Below are 16,293 nucleotides of genomic sequence, written 5' to 3'. Positions count from 1 at the left end.
ACTATAGATGGTACCTAACTCCTGTGAGACTGCAAAATATATAGGAAACATTCCAGCAAATGCTGGAAATGCAAATCCCCTGATCAGCATAAAGATGTGCTATTGTAATCTGATGATGTCTTGATCTTGTCATATGTTATTAAGAACAGGGGGAAATTAATATCAAGACGGAACAGAAGTTAAAGAATGAGATGGTAACCAGGTCAAACTGCGAGAGCAGGAAGTTTTTCTTACACTATTTGTTGTTAATTTTTGTATTTCATGATTGTCCTTATGGTAATGTTAAGGCTAGTCTGCCCAAGTGATGTTATGTATGTTTTTTTAAAGCTTAATAAAATTCATTTAATTTTATTTTTTTTTAAAACCATTGGGTTATTATTAAGGAGCAAAACTGTGAAAAAGCATGGCCATAAAAGAGGTATATAATTTTCTCCATGGGATGGAGAAAGTGGAAGGAGATACAGTTTTCTCCTTCTCTCCTGTTACATGATCTCGGGATCATTCAGTGGAACTGGGGAGTTCACGAAAGATGAAAAAGAAACAAAAAAATACATTGCAAACAGTTAATGTACACCGTGGCACTGGGGCATTGAATTTCCATGTTACTGGGGCATTGAGTTTTAGTCCACAGTTCTGGAGCCTAATTCCAAGATAGATTCCGCACCACAAACAGTTCAGACTAAAACACAGAGCAAACTCACCAACCCACTAACATGGGAGTCACCATCTACTGCTGTCTATGTGAGGGTCTGCAGCATACTTTTAAAAAATGCTTATGTTCATTAGAATCATAGAGTTGGAAGAGACCACAAGGGCCATCCAGTCCAACCCCCTGCCATGCAAGAAATCCAAATCAAAGCATCCCTGACAGATGGACATCCAGCCTCTGTTTAAAGACCTCTAAGAAAGGAGACTCCAGTACACTTCAAGGGAGTTTGTTCCACTGTCAAACAGCTCTTACTGTCAGGAAGTTCCTCCTAATGTTGAGGTGGAATATCTTTTCCTGGAGCTTGCATCCATTGCTCCATTGGGTCCTAGTCTCTGGAGCAGCAGAAACTAAGCTTGCTCCCTCCTCAATATGACATCCCTTCAAATATTTAAACAGTGCTATCCTATCACTTCTTAACCTTCTCTTCTCCAGGCTGAACATCCCCAGCTCCCTATGTCATTCCTCATAGGACATGGCTTCCAGACCTTTCACCATTTTAGTCACTCTCCTTTGGACATGCTCTAGTTTCTCCACATCCTTTTAAAATTGTGGTGCTCAGAACTGGATACAATATTCCAGGTGGGGCCTGACCAGAGCAGAATGTAGTGAAATGTGGACTTCCCTTGATCTAGACACTATACTTTTATTGATGCAGCCTAAAATTGCATTGGCCTTTTTAGCTGCCGCATCGCACTGTTGACTCATGTTCGACTTATGGTCTACTTGGACTCCCAGTTCCCTTTCACACGTAGCTTTATTCAGCCAGGTGTCCCCAATCCTATTGTAACAGAAATGTCAGGAAACTTAAAATTCTAGGTTTTGGCAGAGCAAAGAATTAACAAGAGGACTTAGTAATATGAAAATCCATAAGTTTATTTCCATTTGTCGACAAAGGAAACATGAAGTCAGTGGAATTCAAGTTCCAAAAAGCTGAGTTCCCCCTCAAGACAAAATGGCTTAATTTTATAGTTAATTACACAAGGAAGCTCTCCTCCACATCTCATTGTCTAATTACAATTCAAACATACAGAATTCTTTCAATCAGAACAGAGAATTATGCATATATTAAACTGCATTCCTGACTCTGTCCCCCCTCCCTCAGGCATTCAGTATCTTTCCTTTAGCCTTACTTTTGAATATCAACAGTGTCTCCTTATCTATATTGTGTCTATTTCACTGGTGCCTGTTCCTTATGGGTCATGATGCACTCACCACGCTTTTGCTCTAGTTCTTCTCTAGCTTTCAAACCGCAAATTAGGAACTATGTCTTTTCAAACCAAAGTGGCTCCATCTTTCTATAGCTTTTTATTATAACAGGCCACTACACTATATCTGTGCATTTCATTTTTCCACTCTAACGTTACATTTCTCCATGTTGAATTTCATTTTGTTAGCTTTGGCCCAGCTTTCTAGTCTGTTCAGGTCATCTTGAATTTTGATCCTGTTCTCTGGGGTCCATTTGCCAGTTCTTTTATTACACTTGGACGTAGTTCATCTGGTCCTGGAGATTTATATTAGTTTTAGATTAACCAGATATTCCTGTACTATCTCTTTACTTATTCTGTGCTGAAATGTCCCTATTCTGTCCTCTGCTCCATTATCCTCAGGTTGAGCACCCTTTGCCTTTTCTGAGAAGACTGAGGCAAAGAAGGTGTGGAGTAATTCTGCCTTTTCTCTGTCTTCTGTTAGCATTTTGCCATCTTCTCCACGCAGTGAACCTACTGTTTCCTTCTTCCTTTTGCTGCAGACATATCCAAAAAAGCCCTTTTTATTGTTTTTAACCTCTCTAGCAAACCTGAGTGCATTCTGCACTTTAGCTTTTCTGACTTTACCCCTACATGTGCTTGCTATTTGTTTGAATTCCTCTTTGGTGATTTCCCCATTTTTCCATTTCTTATACATGTTTCTGTTTAAAACTTAGCTCAGTTGAAAGTTCTTTAGTCATCCATCCTGGGTTCTTGAGACATCTCCCCTTTCTCTTCCTCACTGGAACTGTTTTAATTTATGCCTTCAGTATCACCTTTTTGAGAAACTCCCATCTGTCTTGAACTCTCTTCTCTTTTAGTATTCCTGACCATGGGATCACCCCCAGTATTTCTCTAAGTTTAGCTGTCAACTCCATCCCAGAAGTGAGAATCATGTCCATTCCCAATCTATGCTACATGAAGGAAAGTCAAGTTCTTCTAACTCTGACCAATCCAGTGGAAAATCTTACCCATGTGACATTGTTTAACTTAGTGTAGTGAACTTGAAATAAACAAAAAAAAGGTTATACCCCCTCTAATTCCACATTCCAGTCATGAGACTCATCCCACCAGGTTTCAGTGATGCCTGTTATATCATATTTGCTTTGTTGTGCTAGGAGTTCGAGTTCATCTTGCTTATTTCCCATGCTCTGTGCATTAGTGTAGAGACATCGCAGACCATGGGTCCCCTTTACTTGCTGCCTGTGCAAGTTTTTTTTTTGCCTCCCACTGTTGGGTCCTTGCAGTATTTGTCTTGTTTCCTCTTTGTCAGTTTGACTATTTTCTCCAGCCCTTTTGCCTTCCTTAATATTGTCTCCCTCCCCCACAAAACCTAGTTTAAAGCCCTCATGTTTGCTTTTTTAAAAATGCTTACGTTCATTCTATATTTTCTATTCTAAACCACCTTGAGACCCACTCATGGGGGAAAGGTGAGATGAAATTTAAGCAATAACACAACCATACAGTTAAGTGAACGAAACTAAGAAGGATGCTATCAGGTGAGCTCAAGGAGCCCACCTGGTTTAAAGCAATGCCTTCACAAAGCAGTAGTAACTAGCATTTGAATAAATAAAGGATTGGAAGCACTTACTATTAAAAGGAGACAGCCTGAGAAGCCGAGAGCTCTCCAAAAAATCAAGGGGACCAGAGCCAAAATAATAATCTGACTCTGGTCAGTTGAAGTCTGCAGCTTCAGTCTATGGTAGACTTCAACTGATAACCTTCCAATGATCCGTTGGCCAAGATTCCATGATCCATGATCTCCCAGGAAACAAAACAAACAGATGTGTTCTATTCTGTTTTGTCCCATCTGACCACTTCCCCACCCGCTTGAAATAGATGGGTCATGTTGCTTTCAATGGGATGATTTCAATTGCGTTTTAAAATTTCAATTGTTTTTAGCTAATTCTTTTGGTGAACCACTTTGGATCCCGCTTGGAATATACAGTCGGCCCTTCTTATACACGAATCTTTTATACACGGATTCAAGCATCCATTTCAAATATCAAACCTTGATTTCCTATTTTTTATAAGGGACACCATTTTGCTATGTCCTTATATTTAATGGGACTTGAGCATCCACGGATTTTGTTTTCCATGGGGGGTCTTGGAAGCAAACCCCAGCGGATAGCAAGCGCCCACTGTAAATGAAATGAAATAATTTCTTACACCAGAAACTGGAAAAGCTGGCTCTCACTCCACAAGAAAGACAGCATATCAGTGAAATTATGATTATGATTGTGACAAACTGGAGTCTCCCTTATCCAAAATGCTTGGGACTAGAAGTGTTTTGGACTTCGGATTTGTTCAGATTTTGAAATGTTTGTTCAAACATCATGAGACATCTTGGAAATGGGGCTCGTCTCATGATATTCATGTCGGTCCTTCTACACATTGACTGAAAGTAATGAAATACACATTATATATATATACATATATATATATATATATATACACACACACACACACACACACACACACACACACACACACATTCATTCATTCATTCATTTATATGCTGCCTTTCTCCTAGGCCGGGAGCCAAGGCAGCTAATACTTTTGTGTATGAAATAAACTTTGTACACGTTGAACCATCAGAAAGCAAAAGTGTCATTTTCTCAGCCACCCGTGTGGACAATTTTGGATTTTGGAATATTTTGGATTTTGGAATCCCAGATAAAAGGTGTCCAACCTACACTAACAGTAGAATTAAAACCATTGAAAACTTGCTTTAAAATCGTACAGCACTATAAAACCCCTTCTCTTGTTAAGCATCTGTTCCCAAAGGGACTTTCCCATTTTAAGTCTCAGACAGGCAAAGCCTTGGTGGGATATTGTATAGCATGGATGAATTGAGTTCTGGCTTGGTAGGTTTCAAAGCATGCACACCAGACCTCAGTTATCTACAATGGGATTTATGTTTCTTTATTTACCATGCTTCCATTTGGCCTTTTTTTCCAAAGAGCGCTGATCAACTTCCATATGTTTCCCATCTGGGCGCCTTCCCTGCCATTTTGCAAACCATTGGAAGAGCTGTATGGGGCCCAGAAGATAGTTTGGGAGCCCTTGGTGCTGAAACCTTAACCAGAGTATAGCAGCCTATGATGGCATGCCATTGGGAACCCTAACTTACTTCTTGTTCTTCTTAATTAAAAGCATTTATACTAACAGTCTTGAAAGATTGAGAAAGTATTATCAGCATGAAATGACACAGTTTGGGACAGTTTTACTGAATTAACAAAAACACACACTGTCACTGTGTGTGCAGGACAGCTGTTTCCAAATATCTGAAGTGCTGTCATGTACAAGTTGGACACGTGTTTTTCCGTTTCCGTTAAGGAAGGCTTAAAAGGAACTGTCAAAGATTGCAAAGAAGTAAATGTCAGCTGAACATTAGGAAAAGGGCGCTAATGACAAAATCAATTTGGCCAAGGAACAGACTGCACTGAAAAATAATGGGTGGTGGATTGTCCACTGGAACGACTCGGGATTAGTTTACACACAAGTGTACTATGTGAACCGATGCGGATTTTTGCACATTCGTGTTGATACTTGTCTTCCTTTTTCTGTGCATATTCACATCTGTTCACTTTCCCTCTGCTGAAAATGCTCAGACATGCACATCTGTGTGAAGTGGATGGACAGCTACATGTCTGATAATGTGCATCTTCATGGCTTCTCTGATAAAAACTGTTTTTTCTCTAGTTTGAGGAGTCCCACCCCTTCCTGCCAAATGTCTGAATTAATCTGAATCATACAAATGTGGAAGGATCACATTCTGTTAAACTAGAATGAGGAATATTTTAATTGTGTAGACAAGCCCTCAGCTTGGACAACCACTGGCCAGGGATGCTACAACTAAATGCTTCATTACAAAACTCACATTGAGGAGGGAGTTGGATTCAGTGACCTTAATGGTTCCTTCTAACTCTAATATTCTGTGAGTTACAGCCCTGTTTGGGCGATCAATTACTTATGCAACAAGGAGGAATGATTCTCACCAGCCCAACCCAGTCCATCACAGTTCCAGTCCCTGGTCCTATTGTCCTCCATGGTTTTGAACCTCATCTAATCTGGTTTTTCCAAATTGTGAGCCCCTTCCTCCTTCAAACCTTCCGTTCCAATAGATGGAAGGCATTGAGACGAAGCAACAGATCAGTCGGAGTGGTCAAAAGTGTGTTCTGCTATCTTCACCCATATAATTGGAATAATGTGGTGGAGAATGGCCATATAGGACTCTTGTGTCTCATACCCACCTTCTTGTGTCTCATACTCATCTTCCACAAGCTGGTTGCCTCCTGCTGTGTTGAAGCATCATTGCAAGACTAGGAATACAAGGGATTGTGCTCCAATACATCTGGAAGGCATCTGGTTGGGGAACACCTCTAAAATCCACGTTCTCCCAAGCATAAAACAATGAACGTTTTAAAGGGAGGGCTGCCTTGAACTGTGTTGTGGTCCCTCAATCTCTTTTGTGGGAATGAGCTACTCAAGACATTTTTAAAGAATGGGCTGAGGCTGCTGTTTTTTCTTTTTTTATAATTGCTTTTTTTCTCTATTTAGGGTTTAAGTTGTTTGATGTTTTGAAGAGTTGAATTCCATTTTAACTATTACTCTTTGTATGTGTTTAGCTGTATTGTCCTGTAATATGAATCCCGATAATAAATAATGTATATACTCGATTATAAGTCCGCCTCATGTATAAGTTGAGGACAAGTTTGGGGGCAAAAATTATGGATTTTGATACGACCCATGATTAAGTCGAGGGTGAAACTTAGGGGCATATAGCAAAGAACCAGAAGAATGATGCAAACCAAAACAATGTCAGAGATCCTACAAAATTCCAGCCATGATGTTTGTGCTCACTCTTATCACTGGATGGATAAGAGAACAGAGAGGGTTGGTGCTTCCAGGACAGATTATACTCCTGCCTTTCCTCCTTTTAAATAAGAGTTAAGATAGGGTACTTACATTGACCCATGGATAAGTTGATTCAGGTTTTTTGGGTCATTTTTTGACCTAAATTTCTTATACAGTCAGCCCTTCTTATACACTGATTTTTTATACACGGATTCAAGCATCCACGGTTTGAAAATGTTAAAAAAAAGTATAAATTTCAAATATCAAACCTTGATTTCCCATTTTTTTATAAGGGACACCATTTTGCTATGTCATTATATTTAATGTGACTTGAGCATCCAGATTTTGTTATCCACGGGGGATCTTGGAACCAAACCCCAGAGTATAACAAGGGCCCACTGTATACTTAATAAGGTTAGATGGCTCTCATGTCAAGAAAATGTGTTTGCATGTGCAAAACTCAATGATAAGTATAGATTGCTTCTCTCTCTCTCTCTTACACACACACACTTTTTAAAAAAACTACACAGAAGTAGGTTATTCTTCATAGCAAAATAAAACAATTTACTTTGGTAGCTTGGGGGGGAAAATAGTACAGAGCAGCTCATCAGGATTATAAACATTTTATTCATGTTGTGGTCGCCTTGTTGATTTCCTTTGGCACTGATCAGAAAGACTGTCAGCGTTCACTATTCATCCAGCCCAGCTTGAGAGCGCATGGCTCTAAAAGCATCATGAGAGTGTCAGTTCATTTTAGCCAGGGAAAAAGAGGTTAGAAACCCACTTTACAGACTCAATTAATGTTTTACTGCCAATTTCACAGGCCGAAGGTTTAACTTATTAAAACGGCCGACAATGCGAATCAGAACAGAACAGAACAGAACAGACATATATATATATATATATATATATATATATAAAAAAACGGAGAGCAGTTGTTTACATATGTCTGCAGAGAAATAAGGAGACATTTTTTTGTGCAGAAGCTTACAAAGATGTCACTAAAAGAGGTGGTGACACATTGAAATATAAAATCCTGTCCCTGTTTGCTTTATTAAAAAATTAATCATCTATGAAGAAAGGCAATGACTTTATAAGTTATTTCTTTTTTAAAAAAAAATCTGTAAGATGACATTGCCAAATATATTTTTACACAATTATATGAACACCACATGACAAACCAAAAATATGTATATATATATTATATGTATGTATGCATGTTTATATATATACTATATATATATATTATGTAATATAGATACTATATTATATATATATATAATACATATATATATATATATATATAATGTATGTATAGTGAATACATTCAGATGCATTGTATAATGCTGTTTCTTAGATCTGGTTGCTTTCTTTCTTTCTTGGTTGGCTAAATGGAATGTGTCTTGGAAGGGATTGCTTACTGAAGTCACTGAGTTGTCATCTGACAGAAAGGTGTTGTCCAGCAAGTTGTGGTAGGCCAGAAAAATGAAGCCATCATCAAAACTGCAAATGCTAAGAGATACAAACGTTCTGCAAGGACTAATCTTGTTGGAGGAAGGAAATTATTCTAGTCTGCATTCAGAATCAAGAGATGGATTTGTTGCCAGCAATTTCATACAGAAGGTTTCACATCCAGTCATTCAGCCGTGTCAGGATATATTGTTGTTGTTGTGTGCCTTCAAGTCATTTCTGACGTATGGTGACCTATCACTGGGTTTTCTTGGCTATTGTGTCTCCAAGAATCACACCAGATCACTTAGGAATGGCCATCTGCTCCAGACAACTCAAAGTTAGATGCACACTTTGGGATCAATGGAGACCTCTCTGACTTTTTCCAGCTGACTCCAGGATCTCCTCTTTGGTCTTTGCTAAGCTTGCTTAAGGCCGCCTTGCTACTAAAAGGCAATCGGGAATGTGCTTATAATTTTCTGTTGCAATTCTGCCGAAACGAAACTGTATTGGGTAGCGATACTGTACAGGAAGAGAATGCAACTCAAATGGAGCCAGTCCAAGAAATGCATAAGCCATCTGGAAAAGTTGCAGTCTTTTATTTTTCCAATGGGAGGAATGTTCTTTTCTTCTTGAAGGTGCAGAAAGAACTGACGTCTGCATGGTCACCCGCACGGTTGTGCTTGGAGGCAATTTGGAAAGGTTGATGACCCTGAATTAAGTTGGGTGTTCACACTACTTTTGCAAGCCATATCTGAGAAGGATTCATGTTGCAATTTGCATTTCTATTTTTTTCCTTTAGAAATTCAATGAGCCAGGTAATGATGTGACCTAACTCAAGAGTTAACCAGACGTGACACTGTAGAAACCACGCCGAAGCCTGCAGATGATATTAAAGCAATCGGAGTTGCAAGCTGAAGCTTCAGCCAACATCAGGCGAAGTTGGGGGGAAATGGGGAGCAAGGGTGTCCTGTCCTGACAACAACCAGGCCTCTAAAAAGTAGGTTTAAGCACTGATCTTAGCCAGCCAAGAGACATGTCCGACAGCAAAACTGTATAAATGGCTTGCGCTCACACAGCTCATTCGATTTCACCATTTCGCAGAAGACTTCATCAGCTGAGAGGGGGGAGAAGAAGAAAAAATAGGTGAACATTTCATTTGAATTAGATCTTGTAGAACTGCAGCAAAAGCTGGTTTGCTACACGTAAGAGAGAATGGAAAACAACATGTCACCCCTTTGTTACAATGCTGCAAGGCGGGGAGTGTCTTCCTGCCTTGTCCTGATGTAGCCTTCCACATACATTATCTATACAGATACTACACAGAGTTTGGGATAGTTGCTTTTTGGGTTACACTACTTAGAATTCAACCATGGAGGGATTTTGTCAATAGACCCGTGAAGGCATACAATAGCTTCAAATTTATTGTATGCAAAAGATGCAAGAGGCTGGACCTAGAATCTCCCCCCCCCCCCACCCCCCCGACAAAGCATTAGCTTTACCCACTGAGCTATGGCTACTCTTCACATGCCGAGATGGTTATGCTATTCTAAAGCCATGGAGGGACAGCAGGTTTCCCCTATATGCCCTCCTCCTAACCTCCAACATATTGTAGGCATAGCAAAGGAAATCAACACTTTTTAAGTATGTCTCTAGACATGTTAAAATGGAACAGCCGGTAAAGTTTGCAATGAGTGGCTGAACCTCTGAATGAACCATAAAAGTGGCATTTAGCATCTTGCACAGATCTGAATATGTAAATTCTTCTCATCCAGCAGAGAAGTCAACCCTTGCAAGAACTCGATTCTCTATCTTGTGTCGGGAGACATTATAGTGATCGTTTTACTAGCACATTTTCAGGTCACTAATTCTTTTCCGCCGTCATTTCCAGCTCCAATTTAATTCCACCAAGATTCATTATATATTCCATAAATAGGAAACCTCAACCTCAAAAGCAATTAAAATCATTTCAGTTTCTGACGCAAGATGGGAATGACGGATGAGGAACAGCTGGATGAAGACATGGATGAGATTCTGGGGAATGCAGGTATGCAGAGAAGTAATGAACCAATTGAAATTTCACTTCCTAAGGTCCCTACACATTTCTTGCCTGGTCTCCAACCTAATACTGAAAGTCTAATACCGTTCCCACCATCATACACTCAGTACCTTCCCCAAGTTTGAAACACTGTCTACCATGGCCGTCTTTCACCTTTCCTCTGCAAGATGGCTCATCTTTCACCTCTGGAGAAAGGGGAAAGAAGCATGCAAGAGACAACCAGGCTACCTGAGCGACTAAAAGCATAATAGGCCCAACTTTCTTTAGTAAAATTCCATGCATGTACTTACCATTGTGGCATCTGTCACTTGCAATACAAGAGCCACTAAGCAGGTTATAGCCTTCTTTACACCTGAGACAGTTCCTCCCAGAGCTATCACAACTTAAACAGTTGTCTTCACATCTGAAGAACAAAGAGAAAGCAGATGTTTCTGGTAACTAACAGCATGACAGTAACATTTTCTAATGTGCAGACCAGGAGTGTAGTACTTCTTTCATCCTGGGGACCAACTTTCAATTTGGGAAAGATTTCACGCAGCACATTCCAGCAGCTGGCAGAGCCAAGGGCCTGGGGTCAGGCCAAAGCAAAGTGGACAGAGGTAGATGTATTTATTATCAATTTGGACATTCCCCCACCAACTATATAAGCCACAGTTCAATGCCCATCCAGGTGTAACCCTGGTGCAACAGCTACCATGTCTACAAAGCACATCTAAGTTCTCACATAGAGCTTTAAAAGTGTTCAAACTGTTGGTGCCCTCTTATCTTGGATCACTGATTGGAGAAAGCAGAGGAAGAAGTTTGTGTCTATACAGGGAATTCCTATGGACCACATTCAGGCTGTGGACTGGAGCTTCCCCATCTCTGGCACAGAAGGAAGGGGAAAGGAAAGACATACCCAACTAGTGGCATATCCACTTCACAATCCAAGCCCTGCTTCCTATGTGCTAAAAACCAGAAATCAGAGACTTTCCTTCAATCAATTGCTATCTCTGATTTGGACAGTTTTCCTCCTGTCTGAATCAATTATGAAAAATGCAAAATTCTGAAGGTGCTGCATCTTTCAGACCAGGGTCTTGCATACACTTGCCAGGATACTTCGGGCTACCCCCAAGAGTATTCTGGCCCCTAATTTCCCCTGAATTTACCCCTTACATGCAGTGGCTTAGTGGTTAAGATACCGATTCTGATGATTGGAAGATCAGAAGGTTGGCAGTTTGAGGCCCAGGTGCTTCATGATGGGGTGAGCTACTGTCACTAGTCCCAGCTTCTGCCAACCTAGCAGTTCGAAAGCATGCAAATGCAAGTAAATAAATAGGTACCACTTCTCAATGGGAAGGTAACAGTGTTTGGTGCAGTCATGCTGGCCACATTCGGTAAATGGGTACCAAAATGGTACCTATGTATCTACTGAGTCATATTTGGACAACGCTCGCTTTTCAGCTTAGTAATGGAGACAAGCACCACCTTCTACAGTTGGTTACAACCAGACATTCAGGTCAAGGGGCTACCTTTACCTTATCTTTTGTGGCTTTTCACCTCTCTTCCCCAGTGAAAACTGGAGGCTGTGTTCCCAGGGTCCCCATTCACCACCCAGAACCACTGCTGAGGTCAGAACAAAGTGCCCATCCATGCTATAGATCAGTGATGGGGTGGTGGAAAGGTCCTGGGGTCGGTGAGGAAAAAGAGGATGGCAAGGGAACCTTCAATCAAAGTACTGGAATGCAAGAAAGACAAGGGGAACCAGCAACCTTTAGGACCATGGTGGGGATGAGGAGTTAGAGCACATGAGAGCTCTTTTTCCCCAGGCATGTCCTCTTTTTCAGACCTAAATTTTATGTCTGAATGGATTTTTTAAGGTGCCTGGGGATTTTTAAAATGTCTTCTGCTGCTTTGCCTCCTGCCACTAGACATTTTTAGTAGCGATAATCTCAGCTTATGTGTCCTGTATGGGGTATTTGAAGTGAGAGTTGTCATAGTGATTGGTGGTTTGAAATTGTTGATAAATGTGTCCTCCTTTTTGATTTTCAAACTATGGTAACCCTAGGCTTGATCAGACACCAGTCCTTTTTCTGTACTGAGAGCAGATATTTTGGGACGTTAAAAGGAGACAATAGCAAGCTGACAAATGTGTGCAGAAACTTAAAAGCTGCACCAGTTTTACAAGAGCTTTAGGACTATGCCGTTGAAACAGATCCTACCTTCTGCAGACTTTGTGCGGGAGTCCAAACATCTCATCAGGGTAAAAGCCCTCACCACATGCGGGGACACATTTCCACTCATGCAAATGGCTGTTCCTAGCACACTGCATACATTCTTCTCGGCTTGGCCCTAAGGAGTGGGATTAAAATATGGCTGTGGTCAGAGAAATAATTTCAATGTTAGATACAGACTGGACAGAGAAGAGGAATCTGCCCCTAAGAAGAACTGAGTTACTAAGCACTACATATAATCAATAGATCCATCATATAATCAATCAATAATCACTGGTGGACAGGAACCATATAGGGCTATTCCAGAGGTATCACTCTCCATTACTGGACTTAAGTCAACTTATAAAACAAATTACAGTCGGCCCTTAATGAACTTATTGGATGAAGGACAATTGCTTTTCTACAGTCCTAATCCAGTGCTCTAACTGTTATACTACACTGCTCTTGAAAAAAAGCAGCAAATCATGACCCCCTTTTGCTCTTTTCCAACCGTTCTCCACACTAAAGGTAAAGTTTGAAGCATACAGAATAAACCTGTTATACCATAAGAAACCATGCGTACCTTGAGCTTTATGAAGTACTTTGAAAAACGCGATCAGAGAGACTTTGGGGCATGTGAGATAACACTGCGCAAAGAATTCAAATGGAAGCACATGAAGGCCAATGGCAGAGCACAGCATGAGTGTACTGAGGAATGTGACTTATGGGAGGAAGAGTTTTAGAGGCAGGAACAGATCGACTCATTCAAAGAGTGTTTCTTAGAAGGAATTAATGCTTCCCTGTTGGCATTTGGCTGTGGACCAGACAATTAAAGGGAAGCTGAAAGAGGAGTGCTTTTGGTAGGGAACGAAATTTTTTGGGGAGCTTCAGATTGTAGGACTAGGTCAGGTAGGTTGCTCAGGTGGTTTGCCGTTATATATAAAAAAACATGCCTGGACATATTGCATTATCCTAAAAAGGGTTACCAGGCAGCAACCAGACTTCTTGAACGGTGGCTTAAAAACAACCAGTTAGCAAAAGATACAGCAGCTTTTCTCAGTTGCCAAATGGAGTGGGCACAGCAGTAAAGGAAGCTGTATAGCAGACTGTGGCATGTATTAGGTTTTCTGGAATTAGACAGGAGCCCAGCAGATTACTCCCTCCCCACCTGTCAGTCCCTCGGATTTTCTGTCATACCTTCTTAGAGACTTTATGTGCTTATAGTATTATTAAGAGCGGATGGTGGGACATGCTGTCTTGTGTTAAAGGTCATGTCGGCTGCTCACGTTCCTAAGGATGGTGACCAAGCAGATGTGGGAGGAGTGGAGATTGTACTGGGAGTTTCAGGGCTGGACTCATGAGACTGGCAGGTATAGTGGGCCCTTTGTATCTGCTGGGGATACCAAAATCCATGGATGCTCAAGTTCCATTAAATACAATGGCATAGTGCAATGGCACCCATTATACAAAACAGCAAATTCAAGATTTGCTTTTTAGAATTTATATCTTTCTGGAATATTTTTCAAGCCGTGGATGGTTGAATCCATAGATAAAGAATCCATGGATATGAAAGGCTCACCGTATGAGATTACAAGGAAAGGGAAAATGCAAATGTGTTTTGTTCTATGGTTGTATGGGATGCACACTCACTCAAAGTTTGAACTGCTATGTGCTTTTACTATGCTGTGTATCTGCGTTTATTTCAGTTCTGAGATCATAACTCTGCGGTGAACATCTTTGGTTTCTCAATTAACTTTTCTTGCTTTACTAGGGAAGCATGGATTTCCAAACTGAAGTGGTCCAGCGCATGACAGGATCACTTAAGGTTAAGATCATCCTAGGGATTCTTCATAACAGAAGATGCAGAAGGATGGCACTCCCATGGGAGGTACGTCTGGCACCAATGTGTTATCCTTTTGGTCACCAAACTAAATACACATGCCTACAGAGCTTTGAATAGACACTGAAAAATAGATATTGTATTTCAAAGTTAAGATTTGTATTAGTAAAAAAAAGGCCATTTATTGAGTGTGAGAAAACATGCTCCTGATAGGGCTGATAGGTGTACCTTATTATTTTAAGGGAAAGCCAGCATGGTGTAGTGTTTTGAGCATCTGACTACGACTCTGGAGATGAGGGTTCGATTCCCTGCTTGAGCGTGGGCAAGTCACACTCTTTCGGCCTCAGAGGATGGCAATGCCAAACTCTCCTTTGAAGAAACTTGTAAAGAAAACCCTATGATTGGTTCACTTTAGGGTTGCCATAAGTCAAACATGACTTGGAGGAACACAACAACAACTCCTATTAAAGGACTGGAAAGCTTTTCCTGTTATATAGACGGTGCAAGATGCAAACCACCACCACCATCATCATCACCATCATCCCACATTTTGGGATGTGGGGCCCTAAAGACAAAAATGTGTATATTGTGTAATTTACTAATGTAAAATCAAGACTTTCCGTTGGTATTTAGGTAGGACACAAACTTGTTCATAGCTGCTTCCTGACTGTTGAACCTACATGTCATGAATTTCAGCTTCCCTTATTGCTGTTTTGAAAAACTGGCAACACTAGTTGGAATGAATGTACAGTTGATGCAAATGTTAAAGAAATACATTTTAAAAATCCACCCTGAATGACCTCTAGTTCTCTTCTCTCATGAACAAGGCTGGGTGCATGGGAAATAAGACACACTGATGCCCAAGAAGCAGTTTCAAAAGCAGTTTGTGATACGGCTTAGAAGTTAAGTATTCAAAGACAAACAAACAAACAAACAAATCTCTTGAAGTTCATGCAAGCCCTTAAGCATACATAATGTAGCTCTTTGGATTGTGGCCAGTCTCTCTGGGGGAGAGGAGGTGCCCAGCTTTCACATGGGCTCACTTTGAGCATGGCACTTTGTTTTCAGTCTGAGTTTGGTAGATATATATTTTAAATGGCGGCTTTGCTTTTCAACTATTACTGGTATGGGACAGAACAAGCTGGGAACGGAAGCTGATTCTCAGTGGAACCGTACGCAGGCTTCCCATGCCAAAGCACAATTTTTGAAGTGCTGACACTTTTATGTACTCAAAAGCTCTCAGGCACTATTTTGCTTACAGCCTTTTATACGGTTCCCTTTGAGCGCCATAAAAAGGTAAGGCTGCTATCTTTTAAGCAGAAGGCATATAAAGAACAGTACTCCAACTTCATTAATAAAGAAAACAAAGTCTTCCTGCAATGCATCCAGAATGTGTGATGGATGAGAGAAGGGAAACTATTATGGCCTTTCATTACAATGACTTTAGCAGGGCAGTTGTTTTGCAAGACCTGAGCAGGGCAGTTGATAACCGGGGATTTTGGAGGTCTCTCATTCATAGGTTAACCATGAATCAGATTTGACAAGATGGCAAATAACAACAACAGTTCTGTTCAAGTAATACTATATTGAACATACCTTCAAGCTTTACAAATAGCACAACAAATGGAATTCAATTGGGCTATAGATTAGCTAACCAAGTTCCCAAACTTGCATCTATAGATACTGCTGGGCTTCAGCTCTTAGGAACTCTAGCCATTGGGGGACCACTGTGCTAGACTAGGAAATGTTGTTTGAATACAGCTGCTAGACCAAAACAAAAAGCATCTTCAAAAGGTCTATGACTCTTTGAAATAAAATCTGGATGTAGACTAAACTTTAAAAAAATAGAATTCAAAGATATAGCCGAGTTAGTCTGGAAAATCGGTATGCCAAGGAATCTTTGACTACTTTCGGAGACTAACTGAAAGTCTACAAAAATT

At 40.5% G+C, this 16,293-nt stretch overlaps 1 protein-coding gene and 1 long non-coding RNA gene across 3 annotated transcripts in view; one reads left to right on the top strand and one right to left on the bottom strand.

The window, feature by feature from the left end:
• The window catches only part of LOC149307428 (uncharacterized), a 33,110-nt gene that overhangs the window by 16,158 nt on the left and 659 nt on the right, over positions 1–16,293 (top strand). Inside the window, exons 3-5 of the long non-coding RNA XR_016282383.1 lie at positions 9,065–9,408; positions 10,236–10,309; positions 14,285–14,401. This is a non-coding gene — a long non-coding RNA (uncharacterized LOC149307428). The remainder of the gene's footprint in view (positions 1–9,064; positions 9,409–10,235; positions 10,310–14,284; positions 14,402–16,293) is intronic.
• Positions 9,282–16,293, bottom strand: part of LOC149307427 (proprotein convertase subtilisin/kexin type 6-like) — an 82,866-nt gene continuing 75,854 nt past the window's right edge. For both annotated transcript variants that reach the window (XM_089539144.1, XM_089539143.1), the window contains 3 exons: positions 12,523–12,652; positions 10,612–10,724; positions 9,282–9,379 (listed from right to left, as the gene is read on the bottom strand). In XM_089539144.1, the coding sequence (XP_089395270.1) occupies positions 9,282–9,379; positions 10,612–10,724; positions 12,523–12,652 (341 nt within the window). The remainder of the gene's footprint in view (positions 9,380–10,611; positions 10,725–12,522; positions 12,653–16,293) is intronic.

Source organism: Sceloporus occidentalis, unplaced genomic scaffold (assembly GCF_023333645.1).
Source record: "Sceloporus occidentalis isolate IW3139 unplaced genomic scaffold, rSceOcc1.0.p SCAF_9, whole genome shotgun sequence".
Classification (NCBI taxonomy): Eukaryota; Metazoa; Chordata; class Lepidosauria; order Squamata; family Phrynosomatidae; genus Sceloporus; species Sceloporus occidentalis.
This window is presented reverse-complemented; position numbering and strand designations above follow the sequence as displayed.